This window comes from Musca autumnalis, unplaced genomic scaffold (assembly GCF_047663935.1).
Source record: "Musca autumnalis isolate F117 unplaced genomic scaffold, ASM4766393v1 scaffold_1, whole genome shotgun sequence".
NCBI classification, from domain to species: Eukaryota; Metazoa; Arthropoda; class Insecta; order Diptera; family Muscidae; genus Musca; species Musca autumnalis.
Genome location: NW_027411644.1, coordinates 210,667,992 through 210,682,015, shown reverse-complemented (window position 1 = coordinate 210,682,015; position 14,024 = coordinate 210,667,992). Strand labels below are relative to the sequence as shown.

The window sequence follows — 14,024 nt, the reverse complement described above, 5'->3', positions numbered from 1 at the left end:
TACCAAATTTCAACCATTTCCGTGGGTTGCTGTGGCCACAACCTTAAAATACCGAAAATCGGGAGGTACCGTTCTATGGGGGCTATATGAAGGCGTAGACCTACACTCACAAATTGGGAGAAAGTTGTATATCCCCAACGAAGACTAAGTTCAAATTTCAGCCATTTTGATGTGATAATGAGGCTAAAACCTTCAAAACAACGAAAATCGGGTGGTACCGTACTATGGGTGCTATAAGAAGGCGTGAACCTATACCGACAAATTTCATATTGAACGTTTAATATCCCAAGTGAAACCCCAATTTCAGCCATTTCGGTGGATTATTGTGGCCACAACCTTAAAAAAATCGGGATGAACCGTTCTATGGGGGCTATATGAAGGCGTGGACCTATACAACATTTTTCTGGGGGAAAGTTTCATACACCAAACGAATGCTAAGTACCAAATTTCAGCCATTTCGGTGTGATAATGAGGCTAAAACCTTCAAAATACCGAGAATCGGGTGGTACCGTTCTATCGGGGCTATATGAAGGCGTGAACCTATACCGACAATTTTCATTTGGAACGTTTTATTCCCAAAACTAAGATCAAATACCAAATTTCAGCCATTTGTGTGAAATATTGAGGCCACAACAATCAAAATACAGTAAATAGGGTGGTTATATAAAGGTGTGGAACTGTACCGACAAGTTTCTGGGGGGAAAGTTTTATATCCCCAACGAAGACTAAATGCCATACTTCAGCCATTTCTGAGGGATATTGCGGCCACAACCTTCAAAATACCGATAATCGGGAGGTACCGTTCTATGGGGGCTACATCAAAACGTGGACCGATATAGTTCATTTGCAGTACCAAACATCCTTGGAGTAATAGAAACTTCTGTACCAAATTACAAAGCTCTATTTTAAAAATTGCGAGCTGTATCTTGATTTCAACAAACGGACGAACGGACAGACTGACCTTGTTATATCGACTTAGAATTATACCCTGATCAAGAATATATACATATATTTTATGGGGTCTCCGATGAATATTTCGATGTATTACAAACGGAATGACTAGTTTAATTATACCCTCCATATTATGGTGGTGGGTATAAAAAGGCATGGTCGGGCCTTCAGGTCCCAAATAAATACCTGGGATGGGGGACACAACCAAATTCATTTTCAAATTCATTCATTTGCAAATTCATTTTCAAACCGATACGTTCGCAACATTTATAACATCAACAACATCAGCAACATTTTCATCGATTGGACAATAAATGTGGTCTGTAGAGCGATTTCTTCAAAATTTGTATGGAGCCAAAGTCGAATTTTCACAAAATCACTCTAAAGACCACATTTATAGTCCAATAGATGAAAACAGTTTACGAGTTTTTTGTATTGGCTAAACAAGTAATCCTAAAAAAATTTTGAAAATCGGGTCAGATTTTAATATTAGCTATATAAAAGGTCTATGGAAACTTTGAGGCCCCAGTGGCACGTGTTAACATATTCCAATTGAGCTCAAACTTTGGCAATCTTATTTTTTTATTTTTGCCTTATTAAGGCGATCTTAATTTTTAACAAAACTAAATATTTTAGGAGGGTGCCGCTTAAAACAATCCGACATCGATTTTTTCCCTTTGAGTTAAAACCAGTCTAATATACACAGAAAAAACATTTCAAGAATTTTTACATATTTTCGTTCGTGGTGCAGTTTTTTCATACTGTACAGTTACTTACATAAGATACATGTGCAGTTTCTTATTTCTATCCGAAAGCCACTATTTTTTTCAAATATTGTAAGATTTTCATGAGATGCAAAAATCAATTTCGTATCTTTCCCTATATTCCACTATTTGCTCTCATATTTCCTCTCTTGTTTGGTAAATGCTCTCAACTTTGCTCTCGTTTTCTTCTGAATGGTCTCGTCGTCTCACCTCTCTTGACAATGTATCAGCAAATCACAACACAACCCCCACCATCGTTTCACCAACACATTGAGACTATATCAACAAACCACACCACACACCACTGTAGGTCGCAACAATTTTGTTATTAGTTAACTGACAAACCAAACAACTACAGTGCATTTGGTGTCTAAAAAACAAAGTGTTTGGCTGTATAGTTCGCAACTGCAATTTTTTAATTTCTTTAATATAAAGGCAACATCTAATATCTCAACCTAGTGCTGATAGACTCAACATGTATGTGTAGACTCACATGGTTCGTATTGTTCTGCTATGTTCACAAGGCGATAAACAACTACAGTGAAAATCCATTAGAAGAAATGGTAAATTACAATAATACAAAGTAAAAGCATTAATTAATAAAAGCAGCAAAAATTGTCACTGGTTTTGGTTGGTGGTTTGTGGTGGTTGTTAGTCAATAATTGTTTTTTTCAATCTTTCATAAAAAACTAGTATTTTTGTTTTTTTTTTTTGCTTTATGAAAGGCGTTCCTGAAATCCAGAAATTTGAACCTTGGCCAGTCTTTATGAACACTATTCCTGAAATGCAGTAATTATTTTTTCCTGTGTACTAAATGTGGGCTAACCAATCAATTTCAATTGCCTTAAAAAACCGGGTTAGGTTATTACAATTTTCAAAAACCGTTTAAAACCGGATTTTCAATATATGTACAAAATTGATTATAGTTGGTTAGGTTTCTGGTCACATTTTTGGGCCAAATTGGATGAAAATTGTACTTTTGGGATCTTGGTGTATAATGAAATCACTACAATATATGTAGGTAATACAGGTTTCGATATAGCCACTATATAACGGTAGCGTCCGCTGTGAGGTTATAAATATATGCATTTCTTGTAACCCTGTGAAATAAAACATCTCTATTTGGTAAACACATCCTTTAAATGTCATAGCTCTTCATCCGTTTAGAAAATATCGATTTTTGTCACAAAAAAAAAAAACATTTTGAACTCACTGTGCCGTGCGATTGAATTAGCAAGTGGTCAATGAGACCAAAAAGCGTTATATTCGAAATTGGGAAGATAAAGCAACATAAAGGGAGGAGTCGATATTTACTCTTAGTAGTGAGTAAGTAAATAAATATTGGGGATAATCATATTTAAACCTACTAGCGGTAGCTTATTTTTTCAGATATACACATATTTCCTAAGTATGCGAATTTAATGCCTTCAACAAACTCAACAAACAAGCACAATTTCAACAACATCAGTATTCGTCGTTAGTTAAAGTTTTAAACAATAGCCATTATAAAAAGTAATTAACACTTACCACATATTGCCAAGAATATCAAAATAATGGCAAACTTGATGAGACCATTTAAACTGCTGTTGTTGTTGTTGATACCAAAGATAGTCGTCCATGGAAAACTGTTGAATGTTTTGATTTTGCTGTTGCTGCCGCTGCTGCCGGTTTTGTTGTTGTTGTTATAATTATTATGGCTAAATTGTTGCTGTGTTGGCCTGCTACTATTACAGTCTCTGTTGGCGACATTATAATCGTTATTGTTACCATTGCAGCTGTTTGCCAATGATTTTGCTGTTTTTGTTGTCATTGTTGATGCCGATGTGGTGGTGTATATGTTGCATGTTCTCCTATTATCCGCACAGTGCATATAATTAGAATTGTCCTTAGTGGACGCAAACTGTGATGCTGAGGGCGAGACGAAGGAGTTTGACAATGACAACAGCGACGATGATGATGACAACGACGAGTTTGCGGACATAGATGACGGCGACATTAGACTATGATTTGAATGACAATGCACTGTTGAAATGGAACAGGCGGATTTTAAACAGCTGGTGTCTGACATACACCCACTGGGGCTACTGTTACATGAATAGTCTGTGTAATTGCTCATGTTGTCTTTCTCGTTGTCGTTGATGTTGATATTGTCGTCTTTTTTGTCCTGCTGGTCGTTTATGCTCATCTTCTTGTTGTTGCTGTTATTGTTCGTTTTGATAGTGTTAAACTTTAACAACATGTTGCACTTTATCTGTTGATGATGGGCTAAGTATTGTTGTTGTTGTTGCTGTTTTTGTTCATAATTATTCTGCCATCCTAATAATGATAATTCCTTAGCTGTTGCACTTGACGCTAGCGGTGTCGTCTTCACATGGTATGTTATTTGACTGTGTGTATTAGTTTTTGTTTGCATTTTTATTTTATGTCACTTTTTTACTATGCCTTCAAGATCTGCAAAGACCACGTTTCACTTTCTGTTTTTTGTTTTGCTGCCTTTGCTTTTATTCGAATTTTAGTTATTTTTAGTATCCACACCACACCAACAAAAAATATTCACTTTACGTCTGGTAATTTCACAAGCTGTCCTTCAAGTTGCATAATAAAATAATTGTTTCTTGCGTGTGATGTGATGAATGACTACTTGACACTAATTGAGTGCAGAAAGTTGAACGAATCTGGTGGTGAATACGAAAAACCTGCAAAATGAAAACAGAAATTATAAGGTTTATTTTATGTGTATTTAAAAAGATTGAGGCTGAATATCTTTTTTAAGAATTGTTTTTAGTTGTGTAAAGTAAATCCATAATATGATGATCGGTATTATTAGAAAATTGAGACGAGCGATTTCATGTGCGACAAACAGTCTATGGAAAATATAAAAATGTTTCTCCGTGAACGTCAGGAAAATAAGGATTTTTTGTAACACTGTGAACACAAATTTTGGAGCAGAGATAATTCCATTTGGAGATGAAAGCCCTTCGTGAGTATATTAAGAATCCCAAAGGGTAGATCTTGTGAGTCGAACTTGCGCGTTATGGCATGAGGAAGTTTGTGTAGAGACCGTGTTAGGCATCAGGAATTTGCGTTATATCTTTGTTCACTGCTGTATCCAATAGTAGCGAAGACGACGAAGATACCACAGTTCCAATCCTAGAAGATGGTATTGAATGTATACCGCCCAGTCAAGATGAGGTAAAGACGGCAATAAACCGGCTGAAGAATGATAAGACAGCAGGAGCCGATGGCCTACCAGCTTAGCTGTTCAAAACCACGCTGATAAGGTGTATTCTTCAGTTAGTTAGCACTATCTGGCAGGAAGAACGAGTACACGACGATGGGAACCTGATCATCCTGTGCTCTGTCCCCAGGAAAGGAGATAGGACTGTATGCTCAATCTGTAGGGGTATAAGTCTTCTCCCTATTGCCAAAAAGATAGTGTCAGGGATATTATGCGAACGACTAAAGCCAATGGTTGATGAAAAAATTGGGCCATACAAATGCGGCTTTAGACCTGGCACATGTACCATTGGCCAAATATTTACCCTCCGACAAATCCTGGAGAAGACCCAAAAGAAGCAGATAGACACCTACCACCTTTTTGTCAATTATAAAGCAGCCTTCCAAGGCCCCCTACGTTCAAAGATATTCCAAACCATGTCTGAATTTGGTATCCCCTCAAACCTCATTCGGCTTTGTAAATGGCATTACCTGATACTCGTTGTTCATTTAAAAGAGGAAAGAACCTCTCCTACGATTTTAGTACTAAACAAGTAAGAACGTTAAGTTCGACCTGGCCGCACTTGTTACACCCTCCACCATGAGTTATATTGAAGTAAAATGAACTTTTTGTTTATGAAGAAGACTAAATACCAAATTTCAGAAATTTCGGTAAAACATTGTGGCTAACCTTCAAAATTCCGAAGTTCGAGAGGTACCGTTCTATGGGAGCTATATCAAAACGTCGATCTACATAGACAAATTTCTGACGGAAATTTTGTAGACTTGAAGAAGACTAGGTACCGTTCTATGGGGGCTATATCGAAACATGGACCAATACCGACGAATTTCAATCGGAAAAGTTTTTACCTACAACATAGACTAAATACAAAATATCAGCCATTTCGGTTTGTTGTTGTGACCACAACCTTCAAAATGCCGAAAATCGGGAGGAACCGATCTATGGGGCTATATGAAGGCGTGGACCTGTACCAAAATATTCTTGGTGGAAAGTTTTACACCCCCAACGAAGACAAAATACCAAATTTCAGCCTTTTCAGGGGGATATTGTGGCCACCACATGCAAAATACCGATCATGGGGAGGTACCGCTCTATGGGGGCTATGAAGCGGTGAACCTATAGCGACAAGTTTCAAGTAGAAAGTTAAGTATCTACAAAGAACACTACATAGCAAATTTCAGCCATTTAGGTGAAATAATGAGGCCACAACCTTCAAAATACCGAATATCGGGAGGTATTGTTCTATGGGGGCAAAATGAAGGCGTATACCTGTACAGACGAATTTCTGGGGGAAAGTTTTATAACACCAACGAAGACTAAATACCAAATTTCATTAATTTCGGTGTAATATTGAGGCCACAACCTTCAAAATACCGGAAATCGGGAGGTACCCTTCAATGGGGGCTATATGAAGTCGTGGACATTTAGCGTCAAATTTAGTGGGAAAAGTTGAATACCCGCAACGAAGACGAAGTACCAAATGTAAGCCATTTCGGTGGGTTATTGTGGCCACAATTCTCAAAATACCGAAAATCGCGAGGTACCGTTCTATGGGGGCTGTATGAAGGCGTGGACCTATATCGACAAATTTAAATGGGGAAAGTTGAATACGAAGACTAAATACCAAATTTCAGCCATTTCGGAGGAATATTGGGGGTACAACCTTCAAAATACTGAAGATCGGGAGGTACCGTTCCTTATGGGGGCTATACGAAAGTGTGGGCCTATACCGACAAATTTCATATGTAAAGTTTTATACACCAAATGAAGACTTAATACCAAATTTCCGCATTTTCGGTAGATTATTGTGGCCACAACTTTCGAAATAGCGAAAATCGTAAGGTAACGTTCTATGGGGGCTATATGCAGGCATGGACCTATACCGATAAATTTCATATACAAAGTTTAATATCCCAAACGAAGACTAAATATCAATTTTCAGCCATTTCGGAAGAATATTGAAGCCACAATTATCAAAATACCGAAAATCGGGAGGTACCTTTCCATGGGGGCTATAGTAAAGCGTGGACCTGTACCGTTAAATTTCTGGGGGATAGTTTTATACGCCCAACGAAGACTAACTACCAAATTCCAGCTATTTCGGTGTGGTTATGAGGCTAAAACATTGAAAATACCGAAAATAGGGCGGTACCATTATATGGGGGCTATATCAAAACGTGGACCGATATAGCCCATTTACAATACCAAACATCCTAGGTGTAAAAGAAACTTGTATACCAAATTATAAAGCTCTATGATAAAAATTGCGAGCTGTATGTTGATTTCAACAGACGGACGGACGGACTGACTGACATGGTTATATCGACGTAGAATTTAAACACTTTTTTCCCAAAAAACGTATGTATTTAGGGGGTTTTCAAAATTATGTGGATTAGGATTAAAGTTCAAAAGTGTTGCGGAGGAGGTACTTAAATAAATGGACCGACATAATCCATTATGGAACTGGATCTTATTTTGGAAGTCATATTTTTTCGATAGATATCGCTCCCACCAGTCATTTCAGTTTTGACCAGTATGCCAGGAAGCATAGACTTGTGCATTAGGGTTATGACTTTTTTACAACCTCGTATCCCTGTATCATTGCGTGATGAGTTTTGCCATAAGTTTACATAAAATCATAATTATAAGGTGATTCGGTGAAAAAACCTCACGCACAAAATGATTTTAAAATTTGAATTTATTAAAATTATGGACAATTTTTTGAAGTCACTGTAAGCAGATATACAATTGAAAATAAACTTTAGAGTCACATGAGTTAATTAAACTGACATAACATTTATTTCTCACTAATTTTCTTCAATTCTGAGAATTGTAAAAATGTCGTAAACGCTTTTATTTAAAGATATAATTTTTTAACAAAAAACAAAAAATTTTAAATTTTTTCAAAGTGGTTTGTGAATGACCTTTTTCAATATTTGAATGAAATAAACATTATTATAGTTATGAGTAGGCTCATATTTATTCATTCGTGCAACAAAGAATAATTTTTGAAATTTTTTTTTCATTTCATACATTTTTTCAAAAAATTATATTTTTAAAATCGTTTTGTGCGTGAACTTTTTTATATTTCAAAGGAATAAACGATAGCGTAGTGATTATTAGGCAAAAGTTCATTCATCCCTGCTGCAGGAAATCATTTTTGAGAAAAAATGTCAAAAAGTCTTAACCCTATTGTGCATACCATTTTAGTGACATTTTTAAATATTGAGGGGAAGCACCGGAAGTTGGGAACCGGTATTGCCAAATCCGTTGATCAGTTCGAGAGTTTTTGTGCTCTCCAGCCACTACATATGGTGACATTTGAAGCAGCGAAAGCAAGTTGCTTCAACAAAAATCAAAGTGATCCGAGAGCAGGTCTTAAAGAAAACTTATCCCAAATTTTGTGTGGGAGTTACCCGAAGGAGTGGACAAATATAGCCCATATTCGAACCTCATCTATATCTGGTAGATATATTTGGATGTGTAAAGTATGTTCCATATCGGTCACTCTATTCAATAGTCATCGTGCGCACAATTATTCCCAACATTTATGAACTTTGGAGGGGAGGTACCTGAAGGAGTGGACCTATATAGCTTTTTTTGGAACTTAAACTAAGTTTAGACAAAATATTACGAATCCCATAATTTGGACCAAATCGGCAGATCCGTTCGAGAGTTATCTTGCGCTCAAACCACTACACACGGTGTCATGGTTTTTTTTTGCACCTTTCAGGCTATTTTCTCAGGATGTATGCACTTGCCCCTGATAAAACTTATACCGTCGTATGGAGGGCAGTGAATACAAGTGGTTGCAACAAAAATCGAAGCGATTCGAGAACAGGTCCTAAACTGAACTTTTCCGAAATTTTGTGTGGGAGGTACCCGAAAGAGTGGATCGATGGAAGCCATATTGGAACCTCATCAAAGTCTTGTAGAAATTTTACGATGTGCAAAGTATGGACCAAATCGGTCACTCCCATCAAGAGTTATAGTGCGCACAATTTTTCCGAATATTTTTGAACTTTTGTGGGGGAGGTACCTGAACTTAACTAAGTTTGCACAAAATATTACGAAGGCCACATTTTGAAACGCATCATCAGATCCGTTCGAGAGTTATCTTGCGATCCAACCACTACACACTGTGTCATGGGGGTTTTTTTGCAAATTTCAGGCTATTTTCTCAGGAAGTATGGACTTGCCCCTGATTAAACTTAACCGTCTTATGGGGGACAGTAAACACAAGTTGCTACAGTAAAAATCAAATCGATTCGCGAGCAGGTCCTAAACTGCACTTTTCCGAAATTTTGTGTGCGAGGTACCCGAAGGGGTAGACCGATTAAATCCATATTGGAACCTCATCTAAGTCTGGCAGAAATTTCACAATGTGCAAAGTATGGACCAAATCGGTTGCTTCCTTTAAGAGTAATCGTGCGCATAAATTTTCCGAACATTTCCGAACTTTTGTGGGGGAGGTACCGGAAGGAGTGGACCGATATAACCCATCTTCGAACTTAAACTAATTTTCGACAAAATATTACGAAAGCCAAATTTTGGGCCGAATCGGCAGATCCGTTCGAGAGTTATCGTGCGCACTACACACGGTGTCATAGAGGTTTTTTGTAACTTCCAGGCTATTTTCTCAGGAGGTATGGACTTGCCCCTGATGAAACTTATAGCGTCGTATGGGGGCAGTGAATGCAAGTTGCTTCAACAAAAATCAAAGCGATTTGAGAGCAGGTCCTAAACTGAACTTTTCCGAAATTTTGTGTGCGAGGTACCCGAAGGGGTAGACCGATTAAATCCATATTGGAACCTCATTTAAGTCTGGTAGAAATCTCACGATGTGCAAAATATGGACCAAATCGGTTGCTTCCTTTAAAAGTTATCGTGCGCACAAATTTCCCGAACATTTCCGAACTTTTGTGGGGGAGGTACCGGAAAGAGTGGAGAGATGTAAACCATCTTCAAACTTAAACTAAGTTTTGACAAAATATTACGAAAGCCAAATTTTGGGCCGAATCGGCAGATCCGTTCGCGAGTTATCTTGCGCACTACACACGGTGTCATAGGGGTTTTTTGTACCTTTCAGGCTATTTTCTAAGGAAGTATGGACTTGCCCCTGATGAAACTTATAGCGTCGTATGGGGGTCAGTGAATGCAAGTTGCTTCAACAAAAATCAAAGCGATTTGAGAGCAGGTCCTAAACTGAACTTTTCCGAAATTTTGTGTGGGAGGTACCCTAAGGGGTAGACCGATTGAGTCCATATTGGAACCTCATCTAAGTCTGGTAGAAATCTCACGATGTGCAAAATATGGACAATATCGGTTGCTTCCTTTAAGAGTAATCGTGCGCACAAATTTTCCGAACATTTCCGAACTTTTGTGGGGGAGGTACCGAACTTAAACTAAGTTTCGACAAAATATTACGAAAGCCAAATTTTGGACCGAATCAGTTGATCCGCTCGAGAGTAATTGTGCGCTCCAGCCAGCCAGACGGACGGACATGGCTAAATCAACCTCAAATTGTCTGAAACACATTTCGTCCAAACATACTTGGGGTCTAAAACCATTATTTCGATGAGGCACATTTTGCCCAATGAGGCACATTTTGCTCGTTAGCATAAATGCTGAGGGTATAAAGAAGAATTGTATTGGCAAAGTAAGAAGTTTAAAATCAAAGCCACATCTCCTCAAACAAAAATAACGCTTTACAAAACACTGCTACTACCGAAGCCTGGGTACTTGGGCAATCATATAAGGTAGTGCTTGGTGTGTTTGAGAGAAAAATTCTTCGACAGATCTACTGGCCAATCTGCGTTGACGGTGAATATCGACGTCGTATGAACCACGAGCTGTGTCCGCCATACAACGACATCAGTATAGTTAAATGTGTCGAGATACCACGTTTGCGTTGGCTAGGCCATATCATAAGAATTAACGATGAACCCGCTAAAAAGGCATATAAATACGTGCCATATGGCGGTACTCGCAGAGCGGGTAAGCCAAGGCTTCGATGGAGCAAACAATTGGAAGAAGAGATGGAAAGACGCGGTTTTCCAAAAAGCAAAGCAACAACAGAGAGGAATGGAAATCTTTAGATTGGCTTATAGGACAAATTTTATGTAAAAGACCAGCTAAGTAAGTTAGTAAGTAAAACTGTGGACTAGAGTGAAAATTAATTATTCCATTTTAGTCCAGTTGGTGTCCATTGGATCTCAAGGAAATAGAAAATGAAGCAGGGGGTGAAAGGAAGACTTTTTTAAAGTAAAAAACTGTCAAATGAAAAAAAAATTATAAAGGAAATGTTTTTCATTTCAAATTTTCATAAAACAAGAATCCAGCCCCAGGTTTATTCCATCCAAAATATTACTCCAAGTACGATTTCTAAAAATAAAGCGATTTATATACACAGTGTAATTGTGGTTAATTACCTGCTGCTACTTAGTTACTTGCTAATATTCCTTTTTTATATGAAAACTGTACTTAATTATATTTTTGGCAATAACCATCCAATTTGTTGGCGCAACAAACTATTTTTAGCTCACAATGGTAAACTTTCAGTATTTTATACTTTTTAATTTTTTTTTTTTGCAAATTTTTCAAAATTTTGCAGTTATAACATGCATTACAACACTATTCTTTCCTTTTAAAAGAAAAATCACACTTCTTTCTATCTTTGACTTGCTTTGTTTACGTCTTTTTTGCACAGAGATATTTTTCGTAATACAAACAACACTTTGTTTTTGTCTAACATTCACCGCTTCCGTTTGATGTACTCGTCCCGGAACCGTTACATATACAACTAAACTATGGCCGGCTAAAAAGCAGGGATCCCCTTTTTAGTGGACATACAAACAAATAAGCGACACAAAATTATGGCAAAAGACACATTTCTCGCCAGGCCTAAAGAACGTTGTTCTTGGTGTTATTATGTTGGCTTTTTTTATTGTTTTGCTCATTTCATTCATGCTTAATGGTGGTGGTGGTGGCACCCCTCTTTTGCACTCTCGTGGTCATTCTCTCTAGGATGTAAACAACACCAAAATGTTGTGTTGCTCCCCATTTAAGTGATTAGGCCAAGTGAAAACATTCTTATTGGAATGTTGTAAATATTGGGGCAGGCAACATTTGTTTATGAGCATCTCAAAAAAACAAATGTTGACTGGAAAGTTGCGGAACATGTTGTCTTTAACACAAATGTTTAGACACCATGTTTGTGTTATATTCCAAGATTCAATGTTGCATTACTAGTAAATGTGTTTTTGTTTCGCCTTGGGAAAAGTTGATGTTTTTATTCTTAATTCAAAGCTGAGGCTGATTATTTTGATTTGCTTTGGCCTGTAGTGTTCTGTGTACCGCGGCGGTATATCGCTCATTCGTATCACAAGTTGTGTGTTTGGTTTTTGCTGCTGATTTCCCTGTGATTTTATGACTAATTTTTATGTGCTTTTAGTTGTTTACTTCTACATTTATATGGATTTGTTTTCTTTTCTTGTTTTTGTTGGTCATTCAGTATTTATCTGCAATTTACTGCTGGTATTTTTATTTCGTCTTTTGATTTACTTCACTGGGTGCTCGTAGCTTTATTCGTCATGTAATTTGTTGTTGCTGCTGCAAATTTGTGTGGTTGTTTTTTCGCCTAGATTTCGTTTTTACTATTTGCTGTACCCTATGTGACAGTTGATGGACATTTTTATTGGCCTTAGGTTAGGTTAGGATTTTTTCTATGTACTTTGGATTAATTCTCTGTCATTGAGGTCACTTGTTTCCATGTTTATTTATTCGTTTATATTGAAATGAATGAAAATAAAAGGGAAAACAAATCGAAAAGGATATAAAACATTTTGATTAATGAATTTCCATTAAATTAAAGTAGTCCAAGTAGATATGTAGATAGATATGGACAGGTTAGTTTATTGCACTTAATGATCAATTTGCTATGGAATTCAGGAACAAATTGTTGTTAATCGTTTTCTTTTTTTGTTTGTTGAATTGGAAATGCTAGAAATTGTGATAATTTAAGGTAATCATTTGTGTATCCGGGAATATTTTTTGTTTTGTTAAAGGTAAAAATATTGAATGTTTAAGAACAAGATATAGGTATTTGAAATTTAGATTACCCAAGCGAAAAACTATATGTAAGCAAATCCAGATGTACAGCAGTCAGAAAGAATCTAGAACGGGAGGCATACGCTACCCTCAGTGTTATGGTCATGAAAATTTTTTATTATATTTTATTATCTGAAAATTCATGTTTTTTGCCGTTTTCAGATTCAACTAAGCAAAAAGGGCTGGAAATTTAAGAACATAAAATTTAACGTTTTGCCTTTGAATTGTTTTAATTTTTTTTCATACTACGATTTGTTTCCTACCAAAAAAAAAAAACTGGAATTTTTAACCTTGACAAGAGCTTAGTGATTAGTGAGTGATTGACTGACATATCATCGCGCAGACGAAACTGCTGAAGCTAGAATCTTGAAATTTGGGTAAGGGTCATTCTTGATCCGAAGGTGTCATACAAGGCTGGGTTTTTTGAAATTCAAACTAGAACGGTAGCTGCACCATGGGTGGGGCGGCATTGCCACGCTTTACACATTTTGTAAATTCTCAAAGATTATATTTTAAAAACAAAACTATAAACATTTATATATCAAAGCTTATAGCCGAGATATGCTTATATTTTTCCAAAAATAATAGTTGAAAAAACTTTAACGGTGTTGATATTAGAACATTTTGAACAAAAACGTGGCACGCCCAAAGGAATTTTGGAAATATATAATTTTTATAAGTAAAAATCAAATGTCGTTCATTGGTAATGGCATCAATTGAGAACGGCTGGACCGATTTGGATAATTCTTTTTGTGAAATGTTCGCCATAACCCCACTTAGGTTTTTATGCAAAAAAATGCTGAAAATTTGACCACGCCCACTTTTACGCCCACTTTTTTCAATTTTAAAATTTTATCAGGGAATGTACACAGATAGCTCCCGAAAACTGGCTACGTATTTTATTGAATTCCAGAGCGGGCGGGGTACCTAACTTATGCGATATTTTTAAAATACGCTATATT

General features: G+C 36.9%; 1 protein-coding gene across 1 annotated transcript in view; it reads right to left on the bottom strand.

The window, feature by feature from the left end:
* LOC141389028 (uncharacterized) overlaps positions 1–12,031 on the bottom strand; it is a 370,910-nt gene extending 358,879 nt beyond the window's left edge. The window contains exons 1-2 of the mRNA XM_073960029.1: positions 11,385–12,031; positions 3,243–4,411 (exon numbers count right to left, since the gene is read on the bottom strand). Coding sequence (XP_073816130.1) covers positions 3,243–4,128 — 886 coding nt within the window. The 5' untranslated portion in view covers positions 4,129–4,411; positions 11,385–12,031. The remainder of the gene's footprint in view (positions 1–3,242; positions 4,412–11,384) is intronic.
* Between the last annotated feature and the right edge of the window lie 1,993 nt (positions 12,032–14,024).